This window comes from Acromyrmex echinatior, chromosome 6 (genome assembly GCF_024713525.1).
Source record: "Acromyrmex echinatior isolate Ae372 chromosome 6, ASM2471352v2, whole genome shotgun sequence".
In the NCBI taxonomy this organism is placed as follows: Eukaryota; Metazoa; Arthropoda; class Insecta; order Hymenoptera; family Formicidae; genus Acromyrmex; species Acromyrmex echinatior.
The window spans coordinates 16,530,833-16,547,462 of record NC_141857.1 but is presented as its reverse complement, the minus strand read 5'-3'; the positions used below and the strand labels follow the sequence as shown (position 1 = coordinate 16,547,462).

Sequence of the window (16,630 nt, the reverse complement as noted above, 5' to 3'; positions counted from 1 at the left end):
AGGCAATGAATTCCATGTTTAATAGATATAAAAATATAATTTTCCATTCGATTTCATATGTAATTTTAGATATAAATATATAATTTTTCATTCAATTTCATGTGTATAAAACCGCGATTTTAACAAATGATACAAAAAGAATCATGCATTTCTGCACTGATCTATTCCGATTCTAAACAGAAAATTCAAATTTAAAATAAAAATAGATTTCCTAATTCGTACTGCAGTGCGATTTATCTACTTGGGACAAATGTGGATTATCCATTCTATTTTTATAAAAGAATGACACAATTTTCATGAAAAAAAGGAAATACGAATTTCTCTATTGTTTCTGTTTCGATTCTAAACAGAAAACTCAAATTTGGGATAAAAATAAATTTGCTAATTGGTATCGCGGTGTGATTTACTTATTTGGACATTCTAATCAGAATCTAAGATGTATTTAGAAAGATTTTGGGAAATTTCTACTTATATAGAAGTCATAGACGATTGCAAGGTCTCAAATGAGAAACTGACCAATTCTAGTCAAGTATTTTCCCTCCTAAGTATTTGACTTGATCAGTTTCTTATGACTTAAGACTTCACGATCACCTACGATTTCTATGTGAACGCGCCTAAAGCCTATATCCAAAAGATTATATTCTATATAGTTTGTTTCAGTTACTAATAATTAATTGGTATAACTAACTAGCCGCAATCACAACAATAAAATTTGTTGTTACATACAGGATGCATTACCGAAATCCGCTATATTGTGCCAATCAGAGTTTGTTGTTGGCGTCCGAGAAAGCCTGATGCTTCTAGTAAACAGTCATATTTTTAAAATGGCCGCGATATTGAAACCAAGTGCGGAGTATAATCGAAAAGCCGCGATCATCAAAAACCTTCACGCTGGGCGCTCAGCAACGGAAATAATTCGCTTCTTTGGATACCCGAGATCAATCGTTCATGACATTGTGACAAAATATACGGCTTTAGAACAATTCAACGAAGGTTCCAATATGTGAAGAAGAGTCACTCGAAAGAATGCCGGGGGATTCCCTCAGTTCGTTGAAAGATTGAGCGCTGATTTTGGATGATTCAGGGCAATCGTTGCAAAAATTAGCATCGAATGTTGGTGTAAGCGAGCCAACAATGCGTCGAATTGCCGAGGAGAACCTTCAATACAAATCTTACACATTAAAAATACGACAGATGCTCTCTGAGGCTGCGAGAACAAGCCGAGTTGCTCGCTGCAATCTGCTATTGTGTTCTTTGAAAAACGAAGCGTCGGGATGAATCAAGTTCTTTTCTGATGAAAAAATTTTTATTGATACCAAAATCAACCAGAAGAATGACCAATGGCTCGCCTATAATCCCGAGGATGTCCTTGTTGTTGCCAGAATAAAATTTCCGGCCAATGTTCACGTGCTAGGTGTTGTGTCCAGTGAGGGTAATGTCATGCCACCACATTTCTTTAAGAAAGGGGAAACTGTCACAAAAGAAGTATTTGCGCGTTCTGATGGATGTAGTGAATGGAAACTGTGGCGTTCGGAAGGCCATATGTTTTTCAGTAGGACAGTGCATCGGCTTATACGAATCATTTAATTCAAAATTGGCTCTCAACGTCGATATGTTTTGAAACCAAAGAATTCTGGCCTCTTAACAGCCCAAGTTTAAATCCCTTGGACTACTACGTATGGAGCGTAGTTGAAAGAGTTACAAGCAAATCTCGGTATCCCAATGTGACGTCATTAAGGATCACTTTCATTGAGGCAGCATTCGTCGGCATAAACAGCACTACATTACAACGTGCGTGCGAACGCTTCAGACCGAGAATAGAGCTAATGGGAGATATAATATCGAATAATTGTGCTCTACAGGGATCCCTCAAGTGCCATGTGAAAAGATTTTTTGTAATATTTCATTTTTTATTAAAAACATTTTGTTTAAAAAAATTGTTCGATTTGTTTGGATTTTGGTGACGCACCCTGTATTTACCGATCACCGGTTAAAGGTACTGATGGCTTATTAAATTAACAAAATCTTTTTTCTCAGTGTGAATTCTAATCCAATCCCCCAAAAAAATATTTTATGCTCGTAGAATCCGCAGGCACATCTGTCCGCGGAAGCTCTGATCGTATGTCTACAGGACGTGTGAGTGTACTCTATCGTCATAACACCGTTCCTGAAATATCGCATCAGTTTCTTGGGCGGTCGAAGATTGCCAAAACTGTCAGGATACACGGTGCTTTCTCTTCGCGTGCGCAACCCAGTAAGTACCGGGTCTAAAAAGATAGGGAACCGTGAATTTCTGTACTGATTTATTCCAATTCTAAACAGAAAATTCAAATTTGAGGTAAAAATAGATTTTCTAATTCGTATCGCAGTGCGATTTACCTACTTGGGACAAATGTGGATTTTCCATTCTATTTTCATATAAGAATGGCACAATTTTTATGAAAGAATGGAAATGCGAATTTCTATGTTGTTTTTGTTTCGATTCTAAACAGAAATCCAAATGTGCGATAAAAATAGATTTGCTAATTGATATCGGTGCAATTTATTTATTTGGACATTCTAATCAGAATCTAAAATGCATTTGGGAAGATTTTGGGAAATCTCTATGCGGGACCAACCGGTTCATCCTGACATTACTGCTGCATTGGGGGAATCCCCGAAACAGAGTGTACTCTGCCTCGCGGAGCGTTCTCGGCCGCCGACTTGCTTGCCGCCTTTCCGCGTACCGACATAATTCCTGGGGTAGAGCGTGCTCTGCCTTTATCGAGTTTTCTCAACCGTCGGTCCTTTAGACCAGTAGGTCCTCGACAATAGTAAAGGGATGGAGTTTTCTTTGCTTCTGCTGAGTGTTCTCGGCTGTCGAATACCTAAAACGTATTCTTGATTTTGCTATTGCATCAAGGAAAACTCGCGCGTTTTATTGCGACGAACACCGTGAACGCAACCGCGATTTGCTGGTGCGACCTGCGCCCGTGCCGTGACCGGCAAAAGCCGTCAGCGACGAAATAGAGCCAGACTGCGTCATACACTTACAGTGTTGCAAAATTCGTGGGACAAATCCCACTACAAGACGTACCCGCGCATGCGAACACTACGTCATGTTCGCCAGTTTCGGCATGTTTGAAGATTCAATATGTGGCGTTCTTTAGCATTTTTTATATCTTTAATCAACATTAATATTAATGCTGTAGAAAATATTGATATATTACATGCTATTTATTAAACATATATAAGTTTATTATTAGCTCTAGCACGCGTGTGTGAATTTGTTCCACGAAACTTGCAACACTGCTTGCACGTACACGAGCGAATTATACACACCGACACGAGCACACAGGCTTGCATTGTATATTATAATTACAATTACATTTACCGTTTTTTTGGCCGGCTCTGCGAATTCCGCGTTGCAACCAGAACCGATCTTATATCTTCAGTACTATTTTTTAAATACATTTCTTACATTATAGCATTAAATACGCCGATGTTTATTTGCATCTCACCTCTTCTGCTAGAACTTCTTTTTATGTTCCGCACTGATATTACCGGCGAGCTATGATATGTCCGCGCATGGAAAGTTAGGTTGTCACAAAATTATAGCTAATGTCCGGAAAGCTGTTTTCCAAAACGCGTTTTGCGGTGACCATTGCTATTCGGAACTGGTTGGTAGGAACTGCCTGATTATTTAAAATGAAAAAATCCGAAAAATTTATTTGATATATCAATTTATCTAGTTTTTAATTGATCAATATTCCGAAAAATTGAAGTACAACAAAACGGCGGCTGCTCCAAATTAAATTTTCGATTTTCATGAAAAAAAACAGACATTTTTTGTTCATAAAAAAAAGAATGCATTAGAAAATAATCCTTTGATCAAGATTAGATTTACATTTCTAAAAAAAGCATGTAAAATTTCAGATTGATCGATATAATGATTTTTGAGATATTTTGATAACCGATTTTGAAAACATAGTTTTGAGAAAAATACATTTCAAGTTTTATGTTTTAATTTACCAAATAAAAAATTTTTCTATTTACACAGAATTATCTATTTCCAAGACCATATAGCACATCCTCTCTTGAAGTTGATGTTCCCAAAATATGAATTTCTTATTGCTGAAGTATTCTTTTCTCGTATTCTTTCTTCTCGGGTCGCTACTGCGCGCGATAATTAGATCTGCTACGCGTTTAGTGTTGTACATCTCCGTGAAAATACAATGGATCAATTTGAAATTTTTAAGAATATTTCTAACAATATATATTTTAAGAAAATGTGCTCTTAGAAAAATCGAATTTTTTAAAATTTCTAAAATATATCCCCAATAGTAATGATACTAAGAGTTCAGATTATAAGGTAATGAATCAAGATATTAGATTAAGACTTCTGACTAATCGCGGCGGCCATGTTGGAATCGTGATGTCAGAAGCGAAGAATGATACATTAACTTATGTTGCATGCCGTTTTTAAATAAAGACAATTTGGATGAAACGAAATGATGAGATCACTTTAAAACACTTGTAAAAATCGATGAAAACTGTCCTTTCCTTCCTTGACAGTCAATAAATGGTCGTAAAAGGCATGTAAAGTGAGTCTATATTCAGGCAGAAACACGGTTCGACAGCTATTAAAACGAGCAAAATATACGCTTTTACATATAAAATTCCAAGATAACTTTAGTTTTCATCGAGAATTATGACTTTGATAAGTACAAGACAAGTCACATTTTCACAATTAAGCAAATTATAACGAAATAGCACGCAACATAAATTTTGTGATCAAAACAAAACATTTCCATGCTTATAAGTTCGACCATTTATCGTGGTGCAGCGTTGTAACACACATGCAAGGACAAGCCCATGTCCATGTGCTCACCTGCGGCACGCCGAGAGTGAACGAAACAGCGAGCTCCTTCTCACACTAGTCACTTATTTCAAGTGACTAAAAATGCTTTCATGACAATCTCGGCGGCCCTAGGCATCAATTAGGGGGGGGGGGAGGAGGGCATTCTAAATAACATATAAATTTTAATAATAGTATCCCTCCCATTAATACAAAATAGTATAAAACGATGTTAAAACGCAAACACAAGTTTACAAGATATTTAATCGTTTACGATTTTTCATACTCTTTATATAATATTATACCCCTCCATTCTCGAGTAGCAAAAATAGTTTAGTAGAAATAGAATTTTACCGGAAAAAAATTATAAACCAACATTTCTTTTCACGAAAATCGAAAAGCCATCAGAAAAGAAATGCGTATGTTCGAGATTCGAGACTTGTGAAGAAAATATGTGAAAAATATCGATATAATAGTTGCAAAAAGCACGTTTTTCCCTTATAAAACGAAAGATATTGATCGTATAAAAAAAAAATCGATACAAAAAATGTAGGTATTTGAAATAACTACAAAATGAGATGTGGAACATTAAAATCAATCTATTCAGTAAAAAAAAAAAAAATAAATAAAAAACACCGAAAAAGGCCTTTTTTCATTTGCTCTTTGTTTATTGAGATTTAAACGCAAAACTTTGAAATTCTCGTAAAATGTAGCTCGTAATAACGAACAAATCTAATCCTAAACAAGCCTGAAATGTTCATTAGTTTTTGCAAAAAGCCATTTGTTTACTAAAAACCTGTCTGTGGAAAATTATTAATTTAATTTTTTCGTCTTTGAGCAGTCGCTCAGCAATTTACAGGGGTAATTTTTTTTTTTCAAGAATTGGACTATCACATATACTTATATAATAACAAAACGATTTTTTGCAGTTAAAAAGTTTTGTAGTTACTATTATAAAACGACTTTAAAAAGTATCTTTTTCCGTATAAAAAAATGGAAATAATTTCGTTAATATGCATCATATCAAATAGCCGTGTAAAGCATTCGACATCTGAAATTTTTACGAATTTAAAAAATAACAATTTATCCTCCGATTATTAGAAGCCGAGATAACAATTCTTTTCAAAAAATTATTGTGGCTCTAATTTTTAAGATTAAAAGTTCCGTCTAGCACCAATTTATCAAGGAAGAATTGAATTTGCTGTTGAAAAATTCTCGAATTTTTTGCTGCCGAAAAAGTTTATTTAAAACTATTGGAAAGTTGAAGAATGCGAGTGAAGCAGTGCGTCGGGCGGAGTAAGATAAGCCGGCGCGCAGTCGAGTGAGGAAGATCGAGTTGCTCAGCGATTCGCGCGTATTTGATTTCGTGCGTTAAAATTTGCTAAATTTACATTTTCTCAGCAATAAATTGACGTGGAAATCTAATTTTTTTTAATCTATAACTCGACGAGATATAAACAAATAGTTTAACCAAATGTTTCGCAAAATAATTGTAACCATGAAATTTTTAGTTTTTTGTTCCTTGAATTTTTATTTTTTCAAAAATGTAAAAAACGAATGTGGTTATAATTTCAAAAATATGAAAAGAAAGAGCATAAAGAACCACAGCACAAGATGTAGTTAGTGATATTTAATTATTCTTGCATTATGAATTACAATAAAAACATTAAACGTTTCGGCCACAATCTGGTCATCTTCAATAAAATTAATAATATTCTTAAGACGCAGAGTTACATCAAGTTGGAATAAAATTCAACCATCGTGTGTTATAATTGTAAAAATCGTGTTTGCATCAAAGCGACGCTGCTTCATATAATAATGTTAGAACGTCAGAAGTCATGTAGTGAAAAGTGTAGAACGAGAATTTCCAGATTCTGTTTTACAGCAAAATAAATCGATGAATTACAAGTATACTCATTTCACAGATAGAAATTTGTCGTGATACTATGTGTTGTTATAATATGTGTTTTATTTTTTCGGTTTATTATAAAAAAATCACGTTTGAATATGGAGCGCATATCTGATTAACAAATTTAAGTCACATTAGCTATGTTTCTTCATTTAATATGCTGTAAAAAGTTTGTTTAGACAATAAAATGTACGAAATTATCAGTACAAAATTGTTTCTGTGAATTTAATTGCAGATGCAAATATGACATCTGTAAACAAATAATTAATAAGTAATTTGCCAAATGTTAGTGTAACTATTAAAGATGTAACACTAACTTTTGTAAATATAAAAGTAAATTAGTGTTACATGAAAAATATATTTTGCAACTATATTCAACAGTTCATTAAATTGGTTCGTACATTTTATTGTCCAATTGGACACTTTTTACAGCATATTAAATAAAGAAACATAGCTAATGTGACTTAAATTTGTTAATCAGATACATACATTCCATACTCAAACGTGATTTTTTAGTAATAAATCAAAAAAATAAAAATTCAAGAAATAAAAAATTTTTTTAAATAAAAATTTCATGGTTACAATTTGGAATTTTTTTAACAGCAAATTTAATTCTTCATTGACAAATTGGTGCCAGACGGAACTCTTAATTTTAAAAATCAGAGCCACAGTTTTTGAAAAAAAAATTTTATCCTGATCCTAATAATCTTTTTTTTTAAGTTCGTAAAAAAAACGTTAGATTTCGAATACTTTACATGGCTATTTGATATGATATATACTAAGGAAATTATTTAATTTTTTACTACGGAAAAAGCCACTTTTTAAAGTAATTTAAAAAAAAACGTTTTATAATAGTTTAACTGCAAAAAATCATTATGTTATTATTAAATAGTGCAACTCTTGAAGAAGAAAAATCACTCCTATAAATTGTAAACGACTGCTCAAAGAAATGAAGAAATGAAGTTTTCTGCAGAAGTTTTTAGTGAACAAATGGCTTTTTGCAAAAACTAATGAACATTTCAGATTTGTTCACGGCTAGATTTGTTCGTCATTACGATATATTTTACGAGAATTTCTAAGCTTTGCGTTAAAATTTCAATAAACAGAAAGCGAGTGAAAAAACGGCCTTTTTCGGTGTTTTTAATTTTTTTTCTACTAAATAGATTGATTTTAATGTTCCACATTTCATTTTATAGTTATTTCAAATATCTACATTTTTTGTACCGATTTTTTTTTATACAATCAATATCTTTCGTTTTATAAGCGAAAAACGTGCTTTTTGCAATTATTAGATTTTTTCGAATATTTTCTTCATAAGTCTTGAACATGCATTTCTTTTCTGATGGCCTTTCGAGATTTTCGTTAAAAAAAATGCTGGTTTATAATTTTTTTCAGGTAAAATTCTACTTCTACTGAATTATTTTTGCTACTCGAGTTTATGAAAGAGAGGTATACTATAATATAACGCGCATGAAAAATCATAAACAATTAAATATTAAGTAAACTGCGCTTTAACATGATTTATTCTGGATTAATGAGAGGGACATACTATTATTACAATTTATTAAAACTTATATGTTATTTAGAATGTCCCCCGTCCCTAATTGATGCCTAGGGCCGCCGAGCGAAATTGTTGAGAAAGCATTTTCGATCGTTTGAAACAAGTGACAAGTATGAGAAGGAGCTCGCTGTCTCATTCACTCTCGGCGCGCTGTAGGTGAGCACACGGGCATAGAATCGTGCTTAAGTGTGGCTATCGATTTCGCCAGACCGCCGTTTGATTATGTATCGCCATCGTCAATACAGAGTTCTTGGCTGAGTAGTCAGGAACCTTAAGTATTACTGACGCTACTGACAAAAGTAGCTAATAGGGCGGTTCTAACTCTGATCCTGTGGGGAGGAAGGGTTTGGGTGGTATTCATAGGCGCAGAGAGAGAGGAAGGTGCAGGAAAGGTCCCGGTGCTATCGCTGTTTACATAAACAGGAACCCGGTATTCGATTGAATAAAAATATGACGTCATTCCGCTATGCGTTCCGTATTATTTTCGTCGCCGCCATCGCCCGCCATGGTTCTTACCAAAAATACATCGGTAACAAAAGCTTGCATACATTACCGCACATACTTACCATCTCTGTCCCTCTTATGTTTCATCTTCTTTCCCGCCGCGTTGTCGCTCTCGTTGTACCTTCTCCTCGCATGCAAAAATATTTTAACATACGTTTTTTTATTTAATAATTTAAATAGAGAGAATGTTTAATATGGTCGTGACTGTCTGTTGAGCGCGAAGATGCTGGCGTATATGATAGCGCTGCGGTAATAAGAAAGAAATGAATAATGTCATACACCTAGATATATAATTTAAATATGCGTTTACTTTTATATATAACGTAATTTTACAATATATAGCTTTTATTATATAATTCTTACAATATTTATAAGCAGGAACTTAATATAATTTAAATTAATTTAATCAATTTCAAATCGAATTTTAAGCACCTGCTTCCGATTAGCAAATGTACATTTACTTTTCACACTGTTTACATTATTATAAACCATTAACTATTAACTCACATTCTATATTTGATTTTTTATTATAAATTTTGCATAAAAAATCTACACAAAAAATCACATTTGTACAATTTTTACCTAAAAGTGTTACAAAATATTTAAATTTTTCATTGACGATATGTGTATACTGGCGCAGCTCAGAGTGTACGTTCTCGACGCAATGTTTGAATTCGAATATGAAGAGCACGGTTGATGACTTCATATACAAACATGTTTTGCGCAGTGTTAATTTGACTACATTCACAACACGCATTTTTACGATTTTTATCACTAGATCTTGAATCGATAATGATGAAGGTGCGATTAATTGCACGAACCGCTCAATATCCGCGCGTCTTTCGATGAAAGCTTACATTTCACGAGGCAAGATTATGTTATTACCTACGTTGCAATTTCCACAAAAGACACAAGTCCCACGACGATTCCGACATCCAGGTATTTGTAAGCTGTAGGAGTCAGTGTAAATCTTCTTCCTAACATAGGAGGTGTATGACGGAGTTTATTACAAGAAGATACTCTGCAGAAGAAAGTATAATATATATAATAAAGGAAAAAAGAAAACAGATAAACAAACTGTAGAGAAAAGAAAAAAAATTTATAAAATAAAACTTACTGTTTATAAAACTCTTTATCTTGAATAAGAACGTAAAATCTCATGGAATCGTACATGCTTGGAAAGCGTTGCAGTAGCGATCCGTCTGAACGACTGATGCAGTAATATTGCCGAGCTCTTTCTAAGTTTCGCTCTTTCTAAGTTTCGCTCCCTCCATCACATTTCTTTAGGAATGCATATGGAATTGTTCAACCAACACAAGGGAGAGATAAAAAATGCAAGCGCCGATATACGACAGCTTTGTTAGTATAATAAAAGATTTTTTTTAAGACATTCAACGTATTAATACGACATATTTCGCGATGATATCATGAATGTGTTTGATACATTGCGACGTTGCCAAATTGTATGTATAATGATGTAAAATTTAAAGATCGAGATGCATTGCGACGTTACCAAATAGTGTGCGTAATACATGTCCCACCCGTTGTAGTCCTATACTCGCCATAATATTCGTGCTCTCTCTTCTACCTCATGATCCTATACTTATCATAATATTTTCGCTCTTTCTTCTCTCCCACGTTCTTTTTTCTTCTTGCTCACAATTTTATTAAATAAATATAATATTTGTTTTAAGATTTTTTAATGATATAACTTAGCAATGATTTTAATTTTGCAACTAATTATAATAATATTTTTATTAATGTAACGTAATACAAATAGCTGAGCATTCCTAATTATCAAACCCTAATTATAAACTATTATTGAGTAGTTATCAAACACTTGTTGTACTACGTCGTACTACTGAACAGCTATCATATTATTCACTAATTCTAAATAATTATAAAGAAAGAAGATCTTTTCCCACTCGCGGTAAGGAGAAACAGGAATATTTTTCCTTACCGCGAACTTTTAGCACAGATTTTAAAGTTATGTGACAAGCAGATAATGTTATAGAAGGGAACGAATAAAATATTTTAGGATTGTAGAGGAAAGTCAGAAAGAAATATAAAGATTAGAATTATAATTTCTTATTATTCACAATAAGATTGAAAACAAGACCGTTTATGTTAAATAACGTTACTTTAAATACGGAGCGCAACTACGGTCTGAATGTTGAGATGTTGAACTATTATATATATTCATATAATCATGAATTAATTTCAGAAATGATAATTGCGTGCCGATATGGTTGTCGGACTTCCAACGCAATCAATCTGAAATATTAATAATCCCTCCAAATTTCTTAAATTAATCTTAAAAAACTGTAATAAACTTATTGCGAAAAATATTGCTTTGTTCAACATTCAGACCGTAGTATTTAAAGTAATCTTATTATTCAATTTTTATTTTAATAATTTGATTAACTTATTTGAGAAAAAATTGCACGCCTTCTTATCATATATAATTCTAAGTCACCGCATAGAGGCAGGGAAAAAAGAGACTGAAAATAATTTAAAAAATTCAGTAATATATTTAAGTATCATATTATAAATTTTTTTTTCTATCAAACATAAATTTATTTCTTACTTTAAATGTAACGCAGTGTATATAATTTCATCTGAGGTGCACATTACTTAGTTCACACTCCATCATTGAAGTTTCATTATAAACTTTACGCAATCTTTTAATACATCACATTTATTGTTAATACAATAATTTTAGCGTATAGTAATAAATTGTTACAATTGAATTTTCTCGCACGCGATTTTATTAAAAAGATATGGTATTCATTTTATGGCTTTTATGCGATTTTACAATAGAATGATAGCACAATTTTAATGATATAAGTCGATCAGCCGGACGCGTTTTTTTATTAAGTAATTTATTATCACGAAGATATGAAAAAGAAATGATGAAGAGATTAGGGAAAAGATAAATTTTCAAAGGAATATTATATTTTTTAATATAGATTTATTTATCTAATTTTAATATAACATGTACAATATAATTTAAACCACAGACCACTAGTTCACATTCTATAATAGAATTTTTATCATAAATTGTGTGCAAAGTGTTTACAGCATCGCGTTTACTAATACAATTTTGTCTTAAAAATGATACAAAATATTTAAATTTTTTACTAACACCGTGCGTACATTGACTTAATTTATAGTACGCATGCTCGATACATTGCTCGAGCTCAAATAAGAAAAGTACGGTTGTTGATTTCATGTACAAGCATGTATCATACAATGAAAATTTTACGTTTTTCGAATCACATACTTTAAGTTCTACATTCACATCTTGAATCGATGATGATGATGATGAGACAGTTGATTGCATTAATCGCTCAATATCTGCACGCCTCTCGATGGATGCCTTCCACGTAGCATGAGGCAGGATTATGCGGTTGCCTCGATTGTCGCTGATCGCAATTTCTACATCTATTATTTGAGATCCTATGACGATCTCGATGTCCAAGAATTTATACGCTGTCAATGTCAATACATATCTCCTCATTTAAAATATGAGGTACGTAGCGAGATTTCGAAGATGCATGAGAAGATGCGCTGTAGAAAATAAAAAACCTAAAGAGATCTTAGAAAAGTACATAATGTATAAAATGTATAATCCAAATTTTATAAAAATTGATTAAATTTACTGTCTCTTACTTACTTTAATATACATAGATATCATAATTACATTTTATGACATTGAAGTAATATATTTTCCACAACATTTGGATGTGTGGATGAGTTTCTCTGTATGTTCCATCAGTAACACCATGAATCGTACAATAACATGTAGGAAGTTTTAAATTTAATCATCAAACGTAATCATCAAACTTCGAATCACACACCTTGGAATGTTCATATATCTGCTGTATCTTATGTTTGGTATACTATGTATTACTGCGAGTAAGAACGTTACGAAATTCTTTATACTGCGACTGAAATGCATCATCGACAAACAATATTGTTTATGAATAGTAGGAAGTTTATTATCGATCACAATAGTGAAATAGAACCATATTGCAATTTAATCAATCCTATTATAACACTAAATGATTGTCGTTATTAAGCAAGAATTTGATATTGTAGTGAAACAATAGCAATTGCAGTGAACAATATCAAATTCTTGCTTAACGACAATCATTTAGTGTTATAATAGGATTGATTAAATTGCAATATGATTCTGTTGTAGATCATGCAAACGTTCAAAGAAATAAAGCATTTATTTATATTTAAGGGGTCAGTTGATCAACAATATTGGTTTTTATATCTTTAAAAAGATATTAAGTTAATCTTCGCTTTTGTGGAAAATGAGTCCGCTGGACTGGCTGTGAGGCGCCCGAAGTATTTCCAACGAAGCCCCTAGGGAGATCCTCTCCGTCCGAAACCACTACGTGAACGTGAACCCTGCAACTAAGAAAGAAAAATAACTCGCGCAGCTTACACCATAAAATTATAATTCTTTTCTAGTGATAGGGCTCCGATTAGTTAACCTTTTCAACTCGTTTCTCTTAAACGTCTTTTTAAATAAGGCCAGCCTATCCCAATGTACAATTTTATTTTTATGTTTATTCGACTTGCATATACAGTATACAACATCGCTAAGTTTTTTAACCACAAAATATAGTCCTTTCCAATTGCTCTGCAATTTGCGAGTTCTTCCCTTCTTTCTTCGGGGATTATATAACCACATTTTCTGTCCCTCCTCAAAATAGATCTGTCTGGCTTTAAGATCATTCCAGGTTTTTGTTTGTAAAAATTTGATATCTATTTGTTTCTTTACTTCTTCATGAATTTCTCCAGCTTTCTTTTTACTTTACCTACATAATCTTCCGGAGAACCAATCTCCTCAGTTTTTGATGGATTACCACGTAACAAATCAATCGGTAAACGGAGATCTTGAGCAAAATAAACCTCCGCTGGAATCATTCTACTAGTTTCGTCTGTAGATCATCCAGCAGATATGAAGGAATCCACCGATCCCAGTCTTTTTGATTTTCGGTGATAAATTTTGAAACAAATAGTTCAAGATGATTTGATGCTGACGTTCCACCTGTCCGTTCGACTGTGCAAAGCGGTTCTCATTTTCTTCATCCCTATATAAATGTGACAGTTCATGAAAAATTCTCGATTCGAAGTTCCTCCCCTGATCAGTATGGATTTCTAGAGGTACTCCGTGCCTGGAAATAATTTGATTTAGAAATGTTTCTGCTATAGTTTTAGATCTGACATTCTTTAATGGAAAAGCTTCTACTCACTTAGTAAAACAGTCGACAATGACGAGCAAATATCTATTTCCAGCAGAAGTTATTAGTACAGGGCCGAGAAAGTTCAATTGAACTCTTTCGAATGGGGCTCCCACATTATATGTCTGTAAAGGAGATTTTTCTTTACCGGGAGAACCTTTTTTAGCTAAACAGATCTTGCACATTCTTCCATATCCTGTTTACATGTCGCCCAATAAAATCATCTCCGTATTTTGTCAAGCGTTTTATTGATGCCGAAGTGCCCATCTGCAGGAAAATTATGTAGCTCTTCCAAAATTTGTGTAATGAGCTTTCTAGGCACAATTAATTGAAAGATCGTTTTCTTCAGATTAGGGGCTTCCTATTTCTTGTAGAATACACTATCCTACACTATCCTTCGAAAGAATCCAATAGGATCAATATACTTTGATAGAAACATCACTCGCCGCCACTTCTTGCCATGAAGAACGTTCCACTCCTGCTTCTTTTTTTGAAAATAAGCAAATGCAGAGATCTTCCATTTGCTCCTTACACCAAGGAGCAATTTTCGCAGCTGTCTTTTGCAAAAACCATTCTTCTAACATAACTTTCTTGCTTTGCAGTTTCTTTTAGTTCCACGTTAGCACAATAGCAGCACTGATCACTCGCGCATGGCCGCCTCGACAATCCGTCCGCGTTTTTATGAGAAAGACCTTTACGATAATCAACCCATTAGAGTATAATCCATTTTTATGTTGAAAATTATTTTTTTGAATCAATTTTATTGCTTTCCCTCTTTTGATTGCTATCCTTAACGACCCTTATGCCCTGCTATCCTTATCCCCTCCATTTGGAGAGCCCTTTTTACAAATCTGTCAAAAAGAGCGGAAACAAATTGCGATTTTATTGCGAACGAATCAGGACACGAATCAGGATAAGCTAATTGTGATAATCTTTCTATGTCATAACCCAAAGAAGTGATATTTTCTCCGAATTTCTGTTTTCTATTAATAAAATAACTTCGAATAATAGTTTTGTAACGAATGCGTCTCACCGAAACGCATCTCCAATTTCGACTTTAACTTTTCGAATTGTAAGTTCTCTAAATTTTACATACTGCACGCTTTTTGCCTCGCATGAAACCAAGAGCGGTTTTTGTTTCCTCTTCCGCAGTTCGCGCTGAGATTGAATTGTGCGAAAAACTCGTATAAGGGCGCACCTCCGTCTGGTTTCAGTTTCATGGATGCCCCCTCCCCCCCCCCGCCCCCACGAAACAGTGCAGGATCGAAACGATCAACATTCCCGACCGAATGCGCGGACAATACACGATGATTCACTATATTTGTGCAACCGGCAATATTTACATTGGAGTCAATAAAGTTAGCAGCGCTCGCAACAAGATTCGCGATTAACAACGCTCGCGACGGATTCAAGGAAATTGACGTAACTCGCGACAGGATTGGCATGCACAATATCATTCGCGGCAACAACAGAATGACTATCGATACAGGAGGATAGATTATTATTAGAAATATTATTAGAGAGATTTAGCTGGTTTGCAGGAATCCCTCCCAGTTTTTCCTGTAGCTGCGCAATCTCGGTATCTCTTTGACGCAACGTCGCCGCAAATTCCCCCTGTCGTTTCTGCTGTTGTGCAAGCTCTGCATCCTGCTGTCGCAATGTCTCCGAAAATTCGGCTCTTGTTCGGCGTTGTTCCTCACGCAGCTGTTGTACCTCTCGTAGTATAGCTTGAAGCGTCGATGCGACGGAAAAAAACTTCCTCTGAAGCGGCTCGCTGAACTGTCCGTCGTTTGCTCCAATTCCCGCTGAGCTGTCGTTTCCTGCGGATTCTCCATTAGAGCTTTTTTCCGGATTGGCAAACGAATCATTACACGATCCCGGACGAACCCTCAAAATGTTACGTCCGGGCGTCCGGCTCGCGGAGACGTTCTCGCGTACGCGTTCACACTCCCGCCCGCAGGAATGAACAACACGGATATGATTGAAAGAAGAAAAAGAGTTTATTTTGTAAATAGACGCAGAACAGTCATACGTAAACTCAAAGCACATGAACGATACTAGAATCAGAGGATCGAGAGTTATGTCCGAGCGCAACGACGGCTCACGTCCGAATCTGCCGATCTTGTTTAATAACAGAGCTGCTCGCGTTGCTAGACAATGCGATCTTCGGGACTTTGCGAGCGACGAACTACGATGTCGGTATCGACACGGTACGTGCGTAATAATATGATGAAACGGCTTGAATTGCTCGGATCCATCATCAATTTTCTTATTAAATGAAATGATTTACTAATCAATTTGACATTTGTTGCTATTACAATTATTCATTAAACCATCAGCGATAATGGCAGAATTTGGAGCTCATTTTCTAAATTATTCAATTAAATAATTGATAAAGAACTATACCGAATTCCGTTTCAGGAAGACAGTAACTATTAATTTAAAATTCTGAGTCAATTATAATAGATCAATTATCATAAGGAATTCATGTAGCATGCGATACGCCGATGCTATAGCGTCTTATGATTTGCCGCTCGATCCGAGACTCGCTCCTACTCTGT

General features: G+C 34.3%; 1 protein-coding gene and 1 long non-coding RNA gene across 2 annotated transcripts; both read right to left on the bottom strand.

Moving 5' to 3' along the window:
* Positions 1-9,726: 9,726 nt before the first annotated feature.
* On the bottom strand, positions 9,727-10,483 carry LOC147909605 (uncharacterized). Its single transcript, XR_015545440.1, has 2 exons — positions 9,929-10,483; positions 9,727-9,832 (listed from the first exon to the last, which is right to left on the bottom strand). It is a non-coding gene; the product is annotated as an uncharacterized LOC147909605 (long non-coding RNA).
* A 1,279-nt stretch (positions 10,484-11,762) lies between these two features.
* Positions 11,763-15,285, bottom strand: LOC147909604 (uncharacterized). The gene is made up of 3 exons (XM_087407099.1): positions 14,082-15,285; positions 12,515-14,003; positions 11,763-12,381 (listed from the first exon to the last, which is right to left on the bottom strand). Exon 3 carries the CDS (start codon positions 12,329-12,331, stop codon positions 11,783-11,785), a length of 549 nt encoding a protein of 182 aa, XP_087263225.1. The 5' UTR covers positions 12,332-12,381; positions 12,515-14,003; positions 14,082-15,285; the 3' UTR covers positions 11,763-11,782.
* Positions 15,286-16,630: the final 1,345 nt, after the last annotated feature.

Coding starts and splice junctions, on each gene's coding strand:
- LOC147909604 (XM_087407099.1), bottom strand. CDS start 12,331: ATGAGGAGATATGTATTGACATTGACAGCGTATAAATTCTTGGACATC.